Source organism: Bufo gargarizans, chromosome 10, assembly GCF_014858855.1.
Source record: "Bufo gargarizans isolate SCDJY-AF-19 chromosome 10, ASM1485885v1, whole genome shotgun sequence".
NCBI lineage: Eukaryota > Metazoa > Chordata > Amphibia > Anura > Bufonidae > Bufo > Bufo gargarizans.
In genome coordinates this window covers 24,689,927-24,712,543 of record NC_058089.1, presented here as the reverse complement: position 1 = coordinate 24,712,543, position 22,617 = coordinate 24,689,927, and the positions used below count along the sequence as shown (strand labels likewise).

General features: G+C 45.0%; 1 protein-coding gene across 1 annotated transcript in view; it reads right to left on the bottom strand.

Moving 5' to 3' along the window:
- Positions 1-12,987, bottom strand: part of BRSK2 (BR serine/threonine kinase 2) — a 134,364-nt gene extending 121,377 nt beyond the window's left edge. Inside the window, exon 1 of the mRNA XM_044270104.1 lies at positions 12,894-12,987. Within this exon, the coding sequence (XP_044126039.1) occupies positions 12,894-12,987 (94 nt within the window). The remainder of the gene's footprint in view (positions 1-12,893) is intronic.
- Between the last annotated feature and the right edge of the window lie 9,630 nt (positions 12,988-22,617).

The window sequence follows — 22,617 nt, the reverse complement described above, 5'->3', positions numbered from 1 at the left end:
CGCTACTGCTGCATTAGGAGAGAGAAAAAATCCAACAAAAGTACAAGCTAAATCACCATGGAAAAACTGACACTCCCTAGTTTTACGGAGACGGACAATTCGACATCTAAACAAGCAAAAGCGTCATTTCAGGGGGTTGTGAATTTCGACGAACAAAAGAGGGGGGGGGGGGGGTCTGACGAGTACTCCTTTAACCATAAACAATGGCAGCTATTGTGATTAGGGCGAGCTGCGAAAGCAGGCATCTGTGCTGGAGCCGGAAACCATCCGCTGGCACAGACAAGTATGTATAGCTGAGTGGTTTGAGGCTTAAAGGGCAGACGGGATCCCAAAAGGGCGCTAACTTATTTGGTAACATCCTGCTTGCGGCTCGACTGCATTGTATACCCTTACAGAGGGGAGACTCGTGGAAGATGATGATACCGGGCAAAAGGCTTTCCTATTGCAGCTTCAGCACAAGCTCTGCAAGTCCCCTCTGTCTGCGTTACCGTCATCATTAATAGGAAACGCGATCCAGTGGCGCTGTCAGACAGTGAAACGACCACATGCCACGACGGCAGAATTAAAATGTAACACGCTAAATGCACTGCCTGCCAGTCACTGGATCTTAAAGGGAACACAAATGCATTGACTAACAAAGCCTAACTCTACACTACTAGGGGCCATGTACGTCGGCCGCACGGTGATCCGTTTTGACATCTGCCTGTCAGTTGTTAATAGCCGTAAAAACCTACAGTTTATTCGAGTTAAAGCCTAAGGACAAATGATGAATGAGAGCGGGTGTGAGCGCCGTAGAGGCCCCAGGACAGGCTGGTGTGCTCCACCTCCCCCTCCCTGCAAGAACCTCCATGTCTGCAAACTGGGGAGGAACCCTTCTTCTCCCCATCATTGTGAGGTCGGACATTAGACAGTAGAACATTTAGATTTTTTCTGTGGGACTCTCTTTTCTTAGCAAGGACTAATGTTAATAAGAACCTAAGAGGAGATCAAATTGACTAGTATTTACCCATGGCAGGAGCTCTCTAGAAATGAAGTCCTGTTTGTCCTTGCCCTAATCCAGCCCCTTTTTATTCTTTGCTGCTCAATCTACGTGGTGGACAGCTGCAGGACATCCCCTCAGTTGCTAGGGTAAACCATCTACACCGTGGCAAGCCTGCAAAGACGGGACCCCTTCCCACTGCGTCATTCTCCCAATGTCACTGAAATCAAAGTCCCCGCACAGCGAGCTGTGTGAATGTTGCCGTCCCTTCTACATATAATAAGGCAGGCGGTGTCGCCGTTATCAGATGACATTTCTAAAGAGAGTGGTTCGAACAGAAAGCGGTAGAATGAATATACTGACGACTAAGATAGTCGTTTCTGTGTGCACGAGTTAAAGGGGTACAATATACAGGTGTCTGGTGAACCTATCCCATACACCGGTGATATCAGACGGCTGTATGGTCAACGATCTGTCGTTAATGGTTGATACAAAGGACTACAACGCCATATGTAACATTGAAAACTCGCCCGGAATGACATGGGTATGACCCAATGACTATTATACCGATGCCTGTGTAGAGGGGTGACATTTTTCACGCTCTTTAATGTCACAAAAAGCCGCTTAAAGTATATTGCGAATGGTCTCTATGAGCCTTTTCAACAGTCTATAATGTATATATTAAAGGGGTTTTCCACCTTTTTTGTTAACTGATGACCTAGCGTTAGGATATGTCATCAGTATCTGATCGTCGAGGGTATGGCACCTGGAACCCCTGCTGATCAGCTGTTTAAGGAGACTGAGGTGGTCCGGTGAGCGCCGCTGTCTCCTCACAGCATACCAAGTACAGTGCCGTACATTATATAGCGGCTGTGCTTGGTATCACAGCTCAGGCCTATTCACTCAAATGGGACTGAGCTGCGACTAGGCCACGTGACTGATGAACGTGACATCGCATGTCCTAGGCTAAGCTGCGAGCATGCGCTCCTGTGTGTGCCACAGCCTTCTCAAACAGCTGATCGTAGGGGTCCCGTGTGTCAGACCTCCACCGATCAGTTACTGATGACCTATCCAGAGGATAGGTCATCAGTATAAAAAAAAAAGTCAGAAAACCGCTTTAAAGGAGTTGTCTCCAAACGGCCTTATTAAGCATATGGATGTTTTAGAGGGAAGTCTCTTGTTTGAGACACCCTCTTAGATCAACCCTAACAAAGAGGCGTTCTCAAACTAGTCTACCTGGCCTGTACAATATGAGGAAATGTATGGTCCAACCCAGTTTCAGAAGCTGGAACTGCATCCATCAGCTGATCACCAGGCAGGCTTCAGTTATAAAAGGGTAAGGAGATGCCTTCACAACACAAGCCACGTCATAAACAACACAGGATTTACACAGAACTATCGAGCTGATTATCAGGAATGAGCGTTAGTATGAATTCTCGTTCCTGATACTCGACCCCTGTAAAGGTACCACCCATCACCTGTTCATCAGATGAAATCAAAATTAATGCAGCACATTTATGGGCAGTAGATCTTCCTGTGTAAAAAATGATAAGCTGCCCAGAAACAATGAATCTGTATGAGGACGAGCAATGGCAGCCGCCATCACTCATCCGCATTCAGTGGCAGTGACTTTTGCGTGTAAATGCAGCTCTTAGGAGCAGGCAAGTATCGGGAAGGAACGGTTTCTACCCAATATTTGCCTGCTCAGTCGGTGCAAGTAATGTGACTTTAGACAAAGCTCAGGGTGGGGAGATTCTGGTTCTCGTTGAAGAGACCCACGGTTAATTTGTATACTTCCTCCCAGTTGTGCACCTAGCCTTTCTGCTGCCTGAGGCGAAAACTGAAAATGGCGCCACCCCCCCCCCCCCCCAATTTTGCCACCATGAAAGTGCTCATTGCCAATGGCCCTTATGCTGCCCCCATCTTGCCCCTACCTGGTGCTGCCTGACGGGATAGCCTCACCTGGCCTCATTGGTGGTGCACCCCTGCTACCTCCCACAAAGCATTGCTTTAAAAATAAGGCTCCATATACTGACCTGATCTCCAATTAAAACCAGTATCTCCATACCGTAAGCTGCATCACTGGGTTAATCATGGGCCACTTTATCCATGCATGTACCCAAGGTTTTGGGATATGCCTGTTACCCCATTCCGATTTCCGTCACTAAGATCAGCTCTTTTGTAGACCCAATTTTAAAGCTGGGTGTATAGGAAAGTTGAATATGTGGAACATTCAATGCAGATATTTAGAAGGTTTAATCAATGGCCAAAAAGACTCCGGCTTGGAAAACCCGTGAAAGATATTACCTTACTCACTCAATAGCTTTTTAGGTATCAATACTTTTTCTCCATCCTACGAACGTAGCCATTATCTTAATAAAGGCTGAAGCAGTTCAGTGCATTGATTCAGTCCAGATGGGATGCAGCAGGGGTCTGGAACCATAAGAGCTGCGAACATCATGGAGGTGCGGGATAGAAAAGGGAAAAGTGGCTTGGGGGCAAAAATGTAAATGTGAGCTTTTACATCCCCACCGTGGTGGAAGTAATCAGCCTTTTCGACTAATGTCAACAGAATTCCTTCTGCTTCATCTGGGTGAAATGTATACGAGTATTATTATCTGAATGGAAATAAACATGTTGAAATTTGACATTTGAGATGATGCCAGCGCTCATTTCTCCGTGCTGCTCGATTCTGATAAACAAGGATTTACTGTGATGAAAAAATAAAATAAAATACAAAATTCAATGGACTGAATGGGGACAAGAAAAGGGCACTAAAACAAGTATTATTGTACGTAGCTCAGGACCCCAACGGTGCAGCGATTTTCCAAACGCACTTGGCTTATGGTATCCTAAGCATCAACTACGGGCGGAACATTATAATTACCAAAATAATATAGTACAACGGAATCTGCAATCAAGCCTAATAAGGAAATACATAGCTTCCTATATATAATTAGAGGAAAACCATCCGTATTAGGCCTCACTCGTGCTGCAGGCGTAGTCGAGTGCTCCTCAGCCACGCTACAAAAGGGCAGCAGAACATGAGTGTTTTAGGATACAAATCTAAAGAGACACCAATGAAAAGCAGGAATATAGAATTATTATCATAATTGTGACCCTGTGACCAGTGCACAAAATCTGACCATGCTGCCGTAAAGCCCTAGCCTTACATATAATTTTTGCACAACAGTGCCCACAGTAGAGAACGCCGCGGTTTAAAAAAACCACAGCATGGTCCTAAATCAAAAAAGCTTGTCCCTGTTGGACAAAAAAAAAACCCTCCTAAAAATGAAGTCACCAGGTTATCAGCAATCACAATCTGTCCGGCTATTGAAACCCCCCGTAATGCCAGCTGCGGAGGGCTACTCATTATGGTTAGTGGTACACAAAATCCATTCAAATGAATATGCATGGCCATGGCAGGTCTGCCAGGGCGTCAGCTGCCTTCTGCTCTCTTTAAGGGGTTCTCGCTCTCTCTGCTTTGAACAATCCCTACTTGATTCTTCCTGCTGGGACCCCAGCAATCGGCTGTGATCAGGTAAGTGTTAAAGGGATTTCCCGATCTCAGACAATGTGAGTATATCTCTAGGTATGCCCCCGTTGTCTGATAGTTGCAGGTTCCTGAGGTGAAGGAGCGTCCACCACGCATGCGCGTCTGCCCTCCATTCATTTCTATGGGGCCGATGTTCCGTGATATTTCCCTACCCGTGAAATTTCCCTACCCTCGTCACTTCCTGTTGTGACGCGGCCGCACCGGACATGATGTTCCCAGATTTGGAAGGAGGTGTGCCGCGCCGCGCAGGCGCACAACGACGGGGTGGGGAAATTTCACACCAGAGTTGGGGAGAAGGGGCCACCTAATGCGCTTGCGCGTTACCTCTCAGCTGGCTCCAGATGATCAGACACCGCGCGTGCACAGTGAGTGGTAGAGAGATTTAACAGGCCATCAGATCTCCCTACCCCCACACTGCGCAGGCGCGGTGATCGGATGAATGTTCGGTATAAGAGATCTCCCTGTCCGCTGGTGCGCACGCGAGGTGTATTCCGACGGGAGTATGAAGAGAGCTGGGACCACAGTTTCAAAGGTCACTGTCGTTAGAACACTACGCCGTCATGGTTTCAAATCATGCATTTCATGGAAGGTTCCCCTGCTCAAGTCATCACATGTCTGGGCCCGTCTGAAGTTTGCCAATGACCATCTGGATGATCCAGAGGAGGCCAGGGAGAAAGTTATGTGGTCAGATGAGACCAAAGTAGAACTTTTTTGTCTAAACTTCAATCGTTGTGTTTGGAGGAAAAAGAAGGATTAGTTGCATCCCAAGAACACCATCCCTACTGTGAAGCATGGGGGGTGGTAACATCATGCTTTGGGGGTGCTTTTCTGCGAAGGGAACAGGACGACTGCACTGTATTAAGGAGAGGATGAATGGGGCCATTTATTGTGAGATTTTGAGCAACAACCTCCTTCCTTCAGTCAGAGCATTGAAGATGGGTCTTGGCTGGGTCTTTCAACATGACAACGACTCAAAGCACACAGCCAGGATAACCAAGGAGTGGCTCCGTAAGAAGCATATCAAGGTTCTGGAGTGGCCTAGCCAGTCTCCAGACCTAAATCCAATAGAACATCTTTGGAGGGAGCTGAAACTCCATGTTGCTCAGCGACAGCCCTGAAACCAGACAGATCTAGAAGGGATCTGTGTGGAGGAGTGGGCCAAAATCCCTGCTGCATTGTGTGCAAACCTGGTCAAGAACTACAGGAAACGTTTGACCTCTGTAATTGCAAACAAAGGCTTCTGTACCAAATATTAACAATGATTTTCTCAGGTGTTCAAATACTTATGTTCAGCAGTGCAAGACAAATACATTCTTTCAAAAATCATACAATGCGATTTCCAGATTTTTTATTCTGTCTCTCAGAGTGGGAATGCACCTACAATGTGAATTTCAGACCCCTCCATGATTTCTAAGTGGGAGAACTTGCAAAATCGGAGGGTGTTCAAATACTTCTGTTCCTCACTGTATACTGGATATATAAAGGTTTGGACTACTCCATTATTCCTTTCTCAATAATTCAAAGAAGGTTGGATCATTACTGGGGACAGTGAAACCAATCCTAAGAGCATGAGAACAAATATCCACAGACCAGAAGGGGTATTATCAGAAGGTCCTAAGATAATACATACAGAAAGGTAGAGCAAGGTAATGGGTACGTGCACAGATGTAGAGGTTGCTAGAAGGTCATTCCTAAAATAATATCGCGCAAGGACAAAAGTCTAAACTGCAGTGAGTATTGCACCTGCTGAGGAGAGTGGGAATGTCGGTGTGATACAAGAATACGTACAAGTTTCAGATTACACCCCGCATACTGTTTAAGGTCATTTTTTCCCAAACTGAAGCACTTAGGCTACATTCACACGACGTCAGTTAAAAACGGCAAACTGGTCCGTTTTTAACAGATGTTTTTTCACTGATGCCTTCCTGAGAAATGGACATTAAAAACGGCCCCCTTCAATTGTACGGGGGCTGTTGGTCCGTGAAAATGGACAAAACAGGACATCGGCCGTCAAAGGACTGCCGTGTGAATAATCCCATAGACTACCAAACAGATGTGTGAATGTAGCCTTAGTGTAGAATACTACTGTACAGACACTCTATTGCATCGTGACTTGAAGTATTTAGGTAGTCACCAAGCAATATTTGAAAGGGGTTGTGCCACAAGCTACTTTTCACTCTAAAGTGTGTTTTCATCAATTACTCTAGCGCAGTGATGGCGAACCTTTTACAGACCGAGTGCCCAAACTGCAACATAAGCCCACTTATTTATCGCAAAGTGCCAACACAGCAATTTACCTTGAATACTACAGTCCAATATAGTATATCTTCCATGTACTTTATCATTTATCTACAATATCCTGCCTACATTCAGTGCGCTGCCTGTGCTGTTGATAGTGCGCCCTGCGCTGCTGAATGGCAGGAAAAGTCTACGGCATATTGGGAGACCATAGACTTTTTCCAGGGTGTGGGTGCCCACAGAGAGGGCTCTGAGTGCCGCCTCTGGCACCCGTGCCATAGGTTCGCCATCACTGCTCTAGCGCTTCAATTCCCTCTTGGATAGTTTGTGGGGGTTTTTTTTGTGCAAATTTACCTCATTTGCAGTTTTCTCCTATCCCCCATGCTTGAATCCTACTTCCTGGTTGGTCATGTGTCTGCTGTCCCATCAGGCCTTAGGGCAGTGAGATGTGCCCTGATATCAGCAGATCACGTGACACTGACCACGCCCCTTGTTCCTACCAATGACTTCCTTTGTCCTACATTACAAGGCTCCAATGCAGGACGTAACCTACGAATTACATTAAAATATGGCTGTTTTGATAAATGGTGGTATTTGCAGAAAGTGATATACCGTAACAGAAATATCTGTTGGACGGGATACATTTATATTGGTGACACAGCCCCATTTAAAGGGCACCTGTCACCGGGATTTTGTGTATAGAGCTGAGGACATGGGCTGCTAGATGGCCGCTAGCACATCCGCAATATCCAGTCCCCATAGCTCTGTGTGCTTTTATTGTGTAAACAAAACGATTTGATACATATGAAAATTAACCTGCGATGAATCCTGTCCCTGACTCGTCTCAAATACAGGGCTCATCTCAGGTTAATTTGCATATGCATCAAATGGTTTTTTTGCCACAATAAAAGCACACAGAGCTATGGGGACTGGGTATTGTGGATGTGCTAGTGGCCATCTAGCAACCCATGTCCTCATCTCTATACACAAAATCCCAGTTACAGGTTCCCTTTAAGGTTTAGGATTCATGGAAACAGATTCTGTACAGTATGGGCCCATACAACCTGGAACTTATATGGCGCTATAGTACAGATGAGCACATTAGTCCTTATTCTTGTAATGGAAAGATGGCTATAGTTTTCATAGCAGTAAGGCTATGTTTACACTGTCATTGCAGTCTTCCACTGCTATCCTTGATGACATAATGACGGAGACGACAACGGATCCCTGACGGGACACACTATAGCTCAATGGTGTCTGTTATTAGCAGTCGGGATCCACTGTAAGACTTATTTGGCACAGTGTTGTGGCCTCTACATGAAGCAAATGTGAGCATTAGTAGCCTTACCAACTGCACCAAATATCCCAATTCGTATTCTACCTGAAGCTGTACTACCAGTTTGTTGGCATCTTGTGTAAAATATATTTGAAGTAGAAGACCTTGCAACTGAGCGCTGCGTAATGAATCACCTCACTGGTTTTTGCATATGATCTGAAGCTTATCATAGACATCAGATAGATGTTGGTTGTCAGATATCATCCATTACTTGTCAAAAGCTGGTCATACACATGAGATAGACAAATGCTCGCTTATCCGATCCTCCCACTCAAAAGCATGCTCGGCTCAACTGAGCATGCATAGGTAGTCAACGGGGAGAGGGGAGACAGCTTCTGCCGTCACATCTGCCAGAGGCTTATCTCCGCAAGCACAAAAGGGTCAGGTGGTAAAAAACAATATGCCCGATCCTTATCTCCTTCGATGTAGCTGGATTTACACGGCCTGATGTTTGAGCTGATTATTGGGGACAAATGTTCCTACGAACACTCATTCCGGTGACGTGACCGGCACTAATGGGCGGGCTTTAGTGCTGCCCTAGACTGTTTTACCGGGAAACATTGCTAGGTGGAAGCCTCCGCCTAGCAGTGTATAAATTGTGAACAAAACAGCCCTTGTCCTATGTGATAAAACACAGGGCAAGGGAGAGCATCGCAGCATGAAATGCTCCAATGCTCCACCCAGAGGGGCTGCCTGGGTGATGAAGGGGATATGTCCGGGTTCAGCGCTGAACCCAGACAACCCCTTTAACGAGCAGCCAACTGTCAGGAAAAAACGCTTCCTTTTTCGACAATTGGCTATTAGATGGTAGGCCGAACCTTCTGGATTCGGTAGATCTAATGTGTGTGGTGACCTTAAATGACCGTCATTGTTATCTTAGTAGAGATTCACAATGACTGCCAAAAACATATATGATAAATCTGGAAAAACCTCAACCTACTTACAGAAGTATTTGGGTCTACAAGAAAAAATATCATTTTTTGCACAGACTAAAATGGAGAGAGACTGTGCACTTGGCCAACCCTCCGGTCCACTGCTCCTCTCCTACAACTGGGATATGAATAATGGTGGGAACCTAGCAGTTGAACCCCTACTGATCAAAACACATATGAAATGTCCTAGACCACTTTCACGCAGTCAGTGTTTGATCAGTGATTGTAAGTCAGGTGCAAATCTCTCCAATATACCTTATCACTGTGTAGCCTCCAGTCCTGGTTTTGGTTTGCAATCACTAATGGAAATCACCAATCAAAAACTGACTAGTGTGAAAGCGGCCTTATGGATCTGCATTGCTATGGTTATGGTGGCCTTAGACGTGGATGATTGCCGACTGATTCAGTAGCGTAGAGTGTGAAATCACTGACGTCCGTGGTATCTGCCATGTTTGGCTTGGAATGGCTTCTATGGATGTGAAGGACAAGACTAATCTCAGGAGATATTTAATCTATCCAGAGTTTTTGTTCTGATGCCCACGTGGACTATAGAACAAGAAATCCAGACCACTGGAGACATCTCATTAACATCTTGGAGAATGTCTAAGTCGTGAAACCAATCCTTCACTTTTCATACAAGCAAAGTAAAGACTTGAGGAGTTTATAGAGGGACCCACAAGATGGGCAGATGTCTCACCTCCTGCTGCTGGTAACACATCTGCACCTTTATGACCAGCCTGAATATTTCAGCAGCTTATTAGAATTAGATATATCTGAGGAAAATTTGTGATAGTGGAGGGAGCAGTTTCCTATACTCTGCAGGTTTTCTGTGCATAATTCATTTGACACGTACTGTATATCAGTCAGGCCGGTGAGAGACGCCTAATATTATCTCACTAAGGCTATGCTTACACTTCCATCAGTTGTTTTGCATCAGGGTCCTGTTGCTCTCTGGTCAGAATAAATTATTTTAATTAGCTATTCTGTATAGCAAAAATACAAAATCAGAACACTGACTATAGTCAATGGGACCTATTGTAAGGTGGATCATAAGGGACCTGTCATATTTATCATGGTATGGGGGGCATGGCGTCAATGTTAGAGGGCTTCAGAAGTTCTTCACACGCTTCGTTCATTACAAATCTATCAACTCATTTAATCTCTCTCTTATATCTATGTATGTGCTTTGACTACATTTATTAGTCTACCTATGAAACTATGATCTATCTGTCTATCCATCTACCTATCCGCTATCTAGCTATCTATCTATCCCTTTATTAATCGCATCTATCCATCTACCTTATCTACATACTTACTGTATATATCTATTTACTGTATCTATTGTATCTATCCATCTACTGTATCCATCTACTTTATCTATCTATCTATCTTTAAAAAAATGAGGCAGCACTCCAAAATATGGTAAAAAGGAAATACGGGTTGACCACCCTTTTCATAGTATTTTGGAGTGCTGCCTAATTTTTTGGAATGTTTTTGGAGTATATAGTCGACTTTCTGTCTATTGTCCCAGAGGGATTTCATCCATTGCTCACGGTAATAGTAGTTTTTTTCTGTGTTTTTAGTATCTATCTATCTATCTATCTATCTAGTATCTATCCAATTTATCGGTCTATTTAATCATATATCTATCTTTCTTATCTATTTATTTATCTATATATGCTATGTATCTATCTGAAATCTATATCCATAGCTATTCTATATGTGCACATATGTACATGTAGCAGCGATTGTCTGTGTACAGTAGTAAGGTGTAGTACGGTAGGTCCCATGTAGGTCGAGGCCTTTGTTATAAGTCACTCGGGGCTGTGTGTATTTGGTGGCGGTATATCAGGCAGAGGTGAGAGGTGTACCTCCGAGGCGATATGCCCTGACATATTGTGAGTGCGCGCCTTTGTGCGGGGGGTGCAGGTCATCTGCCTTTGTGTGAGAACTGACAGAAGGGAGGGGGGGGGGGGGGGGGGCGTATGGATCATTTTCACATTGCCTGGAAGTCTCAGCTGAATAATTCTCCCCTTGGCTAATTACACACCGGTCAGTCCCAACACCTGCTTCTCCTTCCACAAAAAACACAAAGATACCATCGATATCCTAACCCTCCTTGGACACAACACATCCCCCCCTTTTCCACCAAGCCCTTGAGGATCTGAGCTGTGGCTATTGTTCCCCCTGTATGACGGATGGCAACACGCAAGCATGCACGTTACCAGTGCTGTCAATGTGGGAATTTACCCTTACGCTGCCACAACATATTCTGCCGGCTCAGCCTCGGAGTCACGAGATTGCCCAGATTTACCTATAGGACAGACCGCGCTGGAAGTGCAGCCGGTCTCTGTCTGATGTCGTAATCACCAGTGCATGTCAATGAGAGCCCTGCACATCTGTAGCTGCGAGATTATCTGCCCTCGTAATAGAAATGCTCTTTAATACCAGCCAAATCCCTACATTGCACAAAAGCCGCACGTCACCTGGCGACTACAGCCGCATCTGTACGCTAGATTTGAAATCAGCAATTTATCGAAGTTTACATGGGACTGCTAATATTATCCACACATGTAGATCAATGTTGCTGGGCCAAGACATAGATAGGGGGGCAGACATTTCTTCTGGACCTCCTATCAGTCAACCTGAAAGGGCTGATAACAGGGAACAACAGACTGCATCCAGCAATACCATCATGGAAACGGACATTGTGCTAGACTTCCTGTCCTCTCATCCAGCTGAGGAACACCACAGCCGGCCTCTTCTCCATCGGATCTGACTGCTAACAGAGAACAATAGTCACATTCAACGGCACAGCAAATGTCCATGAGGCTGACTTTATGCAAGAAGTTTTTGGATTGACCATGCTGGGAGTTGTGGTTCTGCAATGCAGACCTTGCGGGAATATACGTCAGAGCAACATAGGAGAAGAAAGTTGCTATGGACCACTGGCCGGGGGTGGAATGCATTGCAAATATGAATACTATGAGCAACCTCGAGCAAAACAATTACTATGAGGTTCATTTGTAAAACAAACAGGACGGGTACAAATGGAGAGACGGGCGCTGGTGGTCCACACGGACCGTCCGTGTAGCTTCTCCTGACATGTGCCGGCTCCCGTACTGTCAGTACACATTACAAAACAGCCTGCCAGCAAACAAAGACAATTGTGGGCTCTCCCAGGTCTGTGCCCCATGTCCCATCCCATGCACAGCCATTCCCAATCGCGGCACACTGAGCCCTATCAAAACGTAAGTAAAACTGCACCATCAGGCGTAAAATCCATGAAATATGCCGATACACAGCGTCCGGTGAACTACAACAAGCAATAAATCATTACATGCCACATCTCTACTAAAAGATGTGCTGTCACAGTCACGCATGACAAAGTTGACAGCCACGGCTAACATATTGCAAGTGCATTGATAAACCTATGGGGGTGCAATGACGGTGCACTTCTATAGATGTATTGCATGACTTGTGTGAACAGGGTCCGGATTCAATGACAAGTCAGTTGGTGAAGTGTCATCGCCCCCGCTGCTTGTCTAGCTCTGTCCTCTTTTGACACCAGTACAATACGCCTGTCCCCTCCAACTAGAACATCTAGGAAGTTGCTATATATCTTTCAATTAAATAATGGTTGTCCCCACCCCACTCCAGCCCTGGAGAAACCAGGCCCATAAGCCTCCACCAGCTGTCTAGGGAACCCAGCCTGCGGGATTTTATTGGTTTATGTAAAAGGACATTTTCCAGCTCCATGAAGACCATTTCTGATCGCAGGTCCTCCCACGGATTCATGGATTGCTCCCACCCAGTCCTCCCTCCTACATCTTTGTTTCCGGCAGCACTCACCTGTCTGCCCCTTCCCCAGTGTCTTCTCGAGCCGGTATGGCCCAACGTACTGCATGTGCGGTGTTCCACCACCATCTTTCCCAACCGTGGTCATCTTCTCTTCTCTCTTTCCACTGGGATCCAGATGCAAGGAAAATCCTCAAGAGAAAAGGGGGGAGGAGGGCTGGGGATGGAGAGGGAGGGGGGGATGGCTGTCTTTGCTTCTTCTCCCCCCCCTCTCTTGCCGGATAAACCTGTCCGTTCTTATGACGCCCAATGGAGACCCCTTTTTTGGTCCTCACCATCAATAAAGAGTTGCTTTTTCACTCCGTCTGCTGGACCTTGTCGTACGTCCTGTCTCGATGCAGAGCTCCGGAAGAGACTGGATGTAATGAATGAAACAAAAAGAAAAAAGAAAAAAAAAAAAAACACACCCCTGTGGGGGTAATAAAAACCCCACAATGCACCCTCCCCTTTTTATGAAGGGAAAATATATAATGCAATAGTGCTGAAGGTATAGGCTGGGGGAAGGGAGGGCAGTGCTAAGGTGCAGGGAGCATGGTGTGGATGCTGCCGTGTTACATACAAGCAGCTCAGCAGGGACCTGCTGATCAATCCTCACGCTCACTGCTTAGAGGTGGGGAGTGAAGGGAGGGGGGGCCTGCAGCCCTATGGAGCTGGGATGTTATCCAGACAACCATTGGCGGATGCAAAGCTGTTTTCTGGTTGGTGGCAGAAGGATGCATTTTAATTGGACTGAGAAGGGGGGTTACCTTGTGTGTAGGGATGTGTGACTGTGATTGCCACATTGTATCTTAATGTGTTTTGTGTGCAGAATCTGTGCAATTAAATATCTGCAATAAATAAATAAATAAAGAAATAAAATAATAAACTAAATAAATAAATAAAATAATAAACTAAATCACCCAGAAGAGGAGGCGATTAACCGATAATAAAATCTTCACACTGCGTGGAGTAGAAAGGCAGGACTGAATGCGTACCCGCTAATGATGGATGCTATTAATCCCACACACAAGATTTAGACAAACCTACCCGAAATATGTAATCGGATGCTGCCTGGAATTTGTATCCTGTGGCTGCTGGGTATACGGACAGAGCAGTGAGTATATTAACCTCTTAAATCTATGTCCTACAGTTATAAAGCAGCACATATTGATTTTTCAGGAGCAAGAGGCAAAGCCATGCACATATATTAATTCCATATCGCTGCTCCTTACACCTCTCTCAAGTCTGTGCTGCACTTGCTCTGTGCTGCTTTTTTAACCCCTACTAACCATAGGAGCTCCCTCCCAGGTTACAGCTGGGGTTTTGTTGATAACTATAGAAACTGTACCAAAGGTCATTCACAATGAGCGTGGATGCTTATTCAGCGGACCATAAGCATAGTGATTTTTCATAGAAATGACCCGAAATTGTTTAGACTGGTGTAGGATAATTTCACCCGGAGCTAAGATACGGTTTGCTGTCCTAGCCAGGTCTCTAAACACTCAGGGACAAGGCGGACTTGGTGCAATGCCTCTCTAAGACCCAGTGACTGGGGCATACGCCCCACCAAGTCACCTCCCCACAGGATTACAAAATTCAGAGTAACAAAACTAAATTATAATAAAGTGTATAAATAAATTTAAAACTGGGTGTTACTGTTCTCCTTGCACACTATGGCAAGGTTGGTCCTGCCTGAATTGGTGGTGGAGTGCAGGGACTCGCTCCGTCGGCAATGAGATGGTAACACCCAGTTGATAATGTCCAGGAGGAGTCACAGAGGAACAGCATACGGCTGTGTTCACATATGCGCTGTAAACCCCGGCAGTCTGTTCCGGTGGAGGAACAGACTCCCAGAGTTCACTTTATCCGGCATAGCTGGATACCACCGTACAATGCCGGATCCCTATTCACTGTAATGGCATCCGGCAAGGAATCCAGCCGCTTTCCGGCATAGATGCCAGCTGTCGACCGGACAAAGAAAATGCTGGGTATAGTATTTTTTGTTCAGCCGAAAGCCGGCGTGTAGGCCAGATACAGTGAGTTCAAAGCACATATTTGAACCCGGCCTACGGCCTTATTCACATGTCCGTGATGAAATCCATGATAAGATGGTCAGTGTTTGGTGGTGAGGAATGGAGATATACTTCCGTTCTTGGAGTTAGCACAAAAACAAAGAGAACATATAATAAATTTTTCTTGGTTTAGGTATTTTCAGTTATGTTCGGCACTTTCTAGTGTAAAGGAAAAATTGCTGTTTGAGATAGACACTTCTACACCTTTGAATGATTTGATGGGGAATTTGGGCCAGAAGGTCAACTTTATAAATTTTTACTTAAAGCACTATTTAATAATACACGCTCCCCCAGATAAAGGGCCTGGGGATTCAACTAGATGATTGGGAAAATATATTGGCTTATAATTTTAATCACGTTTTGGTTCAATTTAATATTTTGCATAGAGTCTATGTCACGCCAGTATGGCTTAATAAATGTGGTCTAAGAAATACTTCCAATTGTCCACACAGTGATTCACCTGGGGCTGAGTATCTACATATGTTCTGGTATTGTACAGAATTAAAAGAATATTGGGGGGCAAATGATAACTTTATTACCCAAAAATTGAAAGTAGTGATCCCATTTACGGTAGAATGTTGGATATTGAGTGATCCTTCCAAGGTAAATTGCCATAATTATAAAAAGATTCTCTTGATTAAAATAATGTTTCTGGCGAGACTTTTGATTACACGAGTCTGGTTTTCACAAAATATTCCAAGTGTGAATAGATGGTCAAACTTGGTTAATAAGATTAAAATATATAAAAATATTTTATATAAACAAAAGAAATATTGAGGAAAAATGGACTAGGGTATGGGGAGTTTGGAAGTTTTAAAGGGAACCTGTCACCGGGATTTTGGGTATAGAGCTGAGGACATGGGCTGCTAGATGGCCGCTAGCACATCCGCAATACCCAGTCCCCATAGCTCTGTGTGCTTTTATTGTGTAAATTAAAAAAACACAATTTGATACATATGCAAATTAACCTGAGATGAGTCCTGTCCCCGACTCATCTCACCTACAGGACTCATCTCAGGTTAATTTGCATATGTATCAAATATCTTTTTTTTTTACACAATAAAAGCACACAGAGCTATGGGGACTGGGTATTGCGGATGTGCTAGTGGCCATCTAGCAGCCCATGTCCTCAGCTCTATACCCAAAATCCCGGTGACAGGTTCCCTTTAAGCTTCTCCGCCTCTACCCCCTCATTATTCCCTTTTCTGTCTTTGTTGATGGAGAGGATTGGAGACGCATCGCAAGGGGAGGGAGGGTAGGGGGTAAGTAGTGGGGTAAGGTGTTAATGGGGGGGGAAAAAGAAATAATAATGTTGATGTTTAATTTTGTATGGAAAATAATTGTTTGGTTTTCTAATTAAAAAAAATTGGAATAAAAATAAATAAAAAGATGGTCAGTGTTTAATCCGTGGAGATTTCTGTGAAGGATCCGTGTGTCCGAGTGACATCTGTGTTCCACGGACACTGCACAGCTGAAAATTAATTTTCAAAGCATCTCTTACAAATGGTCTGTGAAACACAGAAGAAACATGGATGGCGTCCATATTGAGTCTGTGTTTTTCACAGACTATAATGGGCGTGATGGATCCGTAAACACAGACAAAATAGAGCATACTTCCGTATGGACCGTGCTAAAACATGGATCTGTGAATAAGTACATTAAAATGAATGGGGACGTGTGCTGTCCATGGAGATCACTGACATGTGAATAAGGCCTAATGCAAAGTTCTACAAAAAGATGCTTCAGAACTGATACTACATGGGGAGTATATACTGTATATTTACTAAAACAGATCTGTCCAGAGAACTGACAGGTCCTCTATGAACAGTGTTACCATCTGTGTCCAAGCAGGGTAGGACTGACCCAAGAACCAGAGGGATCTGGCCCCAAAGATCCAGCAACAGACAACCCTATTTGAAGCTGATTTTGGAGCCAATCACTTGCCACTAGGGTCTATTGCCTATGGGATGACTCACATATCTCCTACTAGGCCTTACTGATATGAAGTCATGTGCGTACAATGATAACCACAAAGGTTATGAGGTCATTAAAAAGGGACATGAGCATGTTCTATATAGAACCCCTATGTAGCTCCAGATGACAAAGAAACGCGCTATCAGAAAATGACCTATCGTTTAAATCAAGTTATAGGGCGTTAAACATATTTGGGGTTATTTTAGACGCTGGTCTCAATACACCTTGGTCTGGCGCATGATGCGCCTAAGTTATGTAGAGGTGCTGGCGTATCCTACGCCTGTCCAGCTCCCTTGCTGGTGTAGATTTAGATCCTTTTCTATGCCTAAAACAGGGGCAGAAAATGATAAATGAGACTGTCCGTACAGCAAAGCTCCCCTTCCCCTTTCCCGCCCACACCATGCTCCCTTTTTAAGACCTGGAGTGAGTGGGGAAAAGTCGCAGATTCGGCCACAAATCCACTTTTTGTGACTGAATCTGCAACAGATATATGGCAAAAATGGGTGTACATCTAAAAAAATAAATGACCCATTTTTTTTTTTAGAAACTTTGCAGTTTTTGCACAGGCTACTAAGCCCAATAATATGCTGACACTTCCTATTCTGCAGAACTCACTTCTCAGCAGTCATCTCATTATTAGCACAGGCAGAATTACAAAGACAGTTAACGCCTCTATACAGATAACAGGATCCACCATTCACAATAGGTGATGTTACAGCTTATCTACTCCCCCTCCCTGCACAGGTCCCAGAGCATGCCTAGAAAACTCTCCAGTAGAAGTGAATGGAGTTTGCGCCAATCTATTGTGTCTATGGCCCATGGCGGCTGCTGCAAAGGATATATCTAAATGCGGTTAACAACAGGTCCGCCAAGATGGCTGCCTCCCTGATCTACAATCAGAAAATATAAAAGGATTAGAAAAAATAATATATTTCACTATCGTTCAGACCATGATCAGCTTAGAAGAGTGTGTATGCACAAGGGGGTACAGGAGGAATAGCTGTCAGCCAACTATGGAAAGTGGATGGCAAGCATTACATTAAAGTGACACTCTACCTTCAGAATACTCTCTTTATCCATGGGGGAGTTTTGATGAATAACTCGCGGGAATGACGGTAATATCATTCTCCTCTTATTCCGTCAGTAGGATTGGGATTCCGAATCTAAACGCAAAAATAATAAAAGTTGGAAAATGTGCACCTAAAGTAAAAAACAGAACAGGGGATATATGATATAAAGTCCACAAAGCACACATTTTCTAGCCTAGGGGTGGTCTTACACAGCCGATGCTGGGCAGTAGAAGAGCACCGATTAATGACATACAGTGGATATTAAAAGTCTGTACAACACAATTAAAAAACAAACTGAAATCTTTTAGGTAGAGGGAAGAAAAAATATACAAATAAAATAATATGGTTGCATAAGTGTGCACACCCTTAAACTAATACTTTGTTGAAGCACCTTTTGATTTTATTACAGCACTCAGTCTTTTTGGGTAGGAGTCTATCAGCATGGCACATTTTGACTTGGCAAGATTTGCCCACTCTTCTTTGCAAAAAACACTCCAAATCTGTCAGATTGCGAGGGCATCTCCTGGGCACAGCCTTCTTCAGCTCACCCCACAGATTTTCAATTGGATTCAGGTCTGGGCTCTGGCTGGGCCATTCCAAAACTTTAATCTTCTTCTGGTGAAGCCATTCCTTTGTTGATTTGGATGTATGCTTTGGGTCGTTGTCATGCTGAAAGATGAAGTTCCTCTTCATGTTCAGCTTTCTAGCAGAAGCCTAAAGGTTTTGTGCCAATATTGACTGGTATTTGGAACTGTTCATAATTCCCTCTAGCTTAACTAAGGCCCCAGTTCCAGCTGAAGAAAAACAGCCCCTTGGCATGATGCTGCCACCACCATGCTTCACTGTGGGGATGGTGTTCTTTGGTGATGTGCAGTGTTGTTTTTGCGCCAAACATCTTTTGGAATTATGGCCGAAAAAGTTCAACCTTGGTTTCCTCAGACCATAACACCTTTTCCCACATGCTTTTGGGAGACTTCAGATGTGTTTTTGCAAAATGTAGCCTGGCTTGAATGTTTTTCTTGGTAAGAAAAGGCTTTCGTCTTGCCACTCTAACCCATAGCCCAGACATACGGGAGATTGTTGTCACATGTACCACACAGCCAGTACTTGCCAGATATTCCTGCAGCTCCTTTAATGTTGCTGTAGGTGTAACGGGGCGCCGAAGGCGCACTCTGTCTCCCATCAGCCGCAGACCTGCTGCTTAGCTGCGGGAGCGAGGATCTGCGTTTGGCCTCGTTCCCAGGGCGGCTTTGCTAGCTGGGAGGCTCCCTGCTCCTAGGTCTGCCTTGAGCGCCGAGCTAATCACTCGGTGCTCGACTTGTCTGTCTGTCGGTCGTGTGACGCTGGCCACGTCACATGCCATCACTCCCCACTATAAATACAGGCAGCCTGCTGGCCACAGGTTGCCTGTGATTTTCGGCTCTAGGGCTGTGTGTACTATAATTATTGCTTCCTACTTGACCTCTGGTATTGACCTTGTTTGTTTCCTGACCTCGCTTTGCCCGCTCCCTTGGTACTTACGCTATCTCTCGGATTTGACCTCGGCTCGTTCTTGGATTTCGTCTCCTGCCTCATCCCTTGTACTGACGTGACCTCCCGGACCGACCTCGGCTAGTTGACCCGCCATTGCCTTTTCCATCACTGGGTACTGTTGTCTTATCTACCTCCCTGTCTACCCGATTGCCTTAGTCTTGTGTACCGCCTTCTGCCTTGGCTGTCTGTTCCTCTCTTTCTCTGTTCGCCCTGCTCTACACTTACGTAGGTCAGGGACCGTCGCCCAGTTGCGCCCCGTCATCTAGGGCGGGTGGTGCAAGTAGGCAGGGACAGGGTTGAGGGTGGCAGTTTAGGGGGTGCACTTCCTCTCTACCTTCCTTACCCGTGACAGTAGGCCTCTTGCAGTCTCCCAGACCAATTTTCTTCTCGTCTTTTCATCAATTTTGGAGGGACGTCCAGTTCTTGGTAATGTCACTGTTGTGCCATATTTTCTCTACTTGATGATGACTGTCTCCACTGTGTTCCATGGTATATCTAATGCCTTGGAAATCCTTTTGTCCCCTTCTCCTGACTGATACCTTTTAACAATGAGATCCCTCTGATGCTTTGGAAGCTCTCTGTGGACCATGGCTTTTGCTGTGGGATGCGACTAAGTAAATTTCTGGAAAGACCAACTAGAGCAGCTGAACTTTATTTGGGGTTAATCAGAGGCACTTTAAATGATGGCAGGTGTATGCTGACTCCTATTTAACATGATTTTGAATGTGATTGCTTAATTCTGAACACAGCTACATCCCCAGTTATAAGAGGGTGTGCACACTTATGCAACCACATTATTATTTTTTTGTTTTGTTTTCTTCCCTCCACCTAAAAGATTTCAGATTGTTTTTCAATTGAGTGGTACAGCTTATAGGTCACATTAAAGGTGGAAAAAGTTCTGAATTGATTTATCTTTGTCTCATTTTTTTTACAGCACAGAAACCTGACATTTTAACATGGGTGTGGAGACTTTGAATATCCGCTGTACAAGTTGATTGGTGCTTAATTTAAAGTTCCTCTCACATGACCCAATGCAAAGAGCGCGGAACCAATGATCGTCATTATGATTGTTCACCCTCTATTCGATTTGCACATTGTCGGCAGCACAATCTGTTTACACAGAACATAGTGATTGGCTGCAGCAGAGCAGGAGATCATGCCCATAGACCAGGATGGCGGAAACCCAGGAGCCAGAGTGCAGGAAGGGAGTGGCGGTGAGCAGGCTGTGGACATCTGAGAAAAAATATTTATTCCCAGACCACCTCTTTAACGGGGTTTTCGGATCTGGATAGGTCATCAGTATGTGATCGGTCGGAGTCTAGGGACCCCCGCCAAATCAGCTGTTTGAAAAGTCAGCAGTGCTTGCAGTAGTGCTGCGTCCTGCTCACAGCTTTCCCTACGCCAGGGACAACAAATTCATCGGTCACGTGGCCTAGGCGTTGCTCAGTCCCATTGAAGTGAATGGGGCTGAGCGCAATACCAAGCACAGCCACTATACAATGCACGGCGCTGTGCTTGGTGAGCAGAGAGAAGGCAGTGGCGCCACTGCTAGTGCCTTCTCAAACAGCTGATCGGAGGGGATACTGATGGCACTGCAGTAGCAACTGTTCTTCCCCCAATCACTTTGCATCAGCCAGCGCTAATGAACAACGATGGACATGTTCATATTCCACCTGCCGGAATATCGGGCCGTGTAATAGGGTGTTTAGCCTAAACTGGCTGCTAATGGGGCCCAATAGATTGTATTGAGCTGCACACCCAGAAATATGGAGAATTTAGACAAAAATTACATCCTAATGCCTAATAGACCTTTCACTAGAATTCACTTATACTAGCCTTCCATACTGGATTGCCATGCCAGCATACAAAGGACTTGTTTTTTTATGCTCTAGTGCCTTAGGTACATCCTTGCCATGTCACGTCTACATCTCTGTAACATTATCTCCTTGGCCAGTAAATGTCATAACACACACTGATTCCCTGCACGTTCCTTCCGAGGACTGGACGCCTTACATACGTCATACGTGATAGATACATTACACCCAACAAGACCACTATTCATCTCGGCTGAATACACGTTGTCGAAGCCTTCGACGAAATTCCACCCCCAGATTTCTCAGCACTTTGGATACTTCTGACCTATTCTTCCCCCAAATTCCTTTCTTTCTAGAATGAAGAGAGGCACAAGCCGTCCTGTTCCGGGTGTATCAGAATTATACACTTGCCTCAAAGAGATTGACCTGTGATTTTTCAAAGGAGCAAATTCAGGATTTTGAGGTTTTTGTCATCACAACTTCTGCGTTTGCTTCGTTAGAGTACTCCCGCTCGCTGGCATGAGATCGCTGATCACCTGGGATCCATAATTGTGCTTTGCCAACATATTTGACATCAAGGGAGTCACAACTGGAGCATGGGTAGATGAGATACTGTGCTCTGCCAATCTTATATTCCATATCGCTTAACCTCACAATGCCAAAGACTGAGACGGGGACTGGAACGGCGTGACTGCTGCCAAACTGCTTTTCTTCTTCTCTGCGGGACGCCCAGTGCCAACAGAGCTGAACAGATGAGCCATTCGATAGTGGCTGCTAGGCATAAACTGGTCAGACAGAAAGTCCATAGCAACCAGTCTCAGATTACGGAGGTCTTCAGCTCTGGAACGTCCATGCACGTTACAGGAAAGACAATCGGCACATCTTAGGCCTGTTTCACACTTGGTTTGTTAATTTCGGTATTGAGATCCGGCAGAGGATCTCAATACTGCACTTAAACGGATACTGCACTTAAACGGATCTGTTTGCACATCAGGACGCATCATTTCGTTAGGATGCGGTTGTGTGAAATCAAAACCTAAAAAAACGGATCCGTCATTAAATACATTAAAAGTCGATGGGGGACGGATCACGTTTTTTAGGCTCCTGAAAAAACAGATCCGTCACCATTGACTTACATTACAATTTTCTTCCGTTTCTATGAGCAGACACAAAACCGTAGCTTGCAGCGGTTTTGTGTCCGGTCACAAAACGGAACAACATCCTGATGCATCCTGAACGGATCTCTTTCCTCTCAGAATGCATGAGGACTAAACGG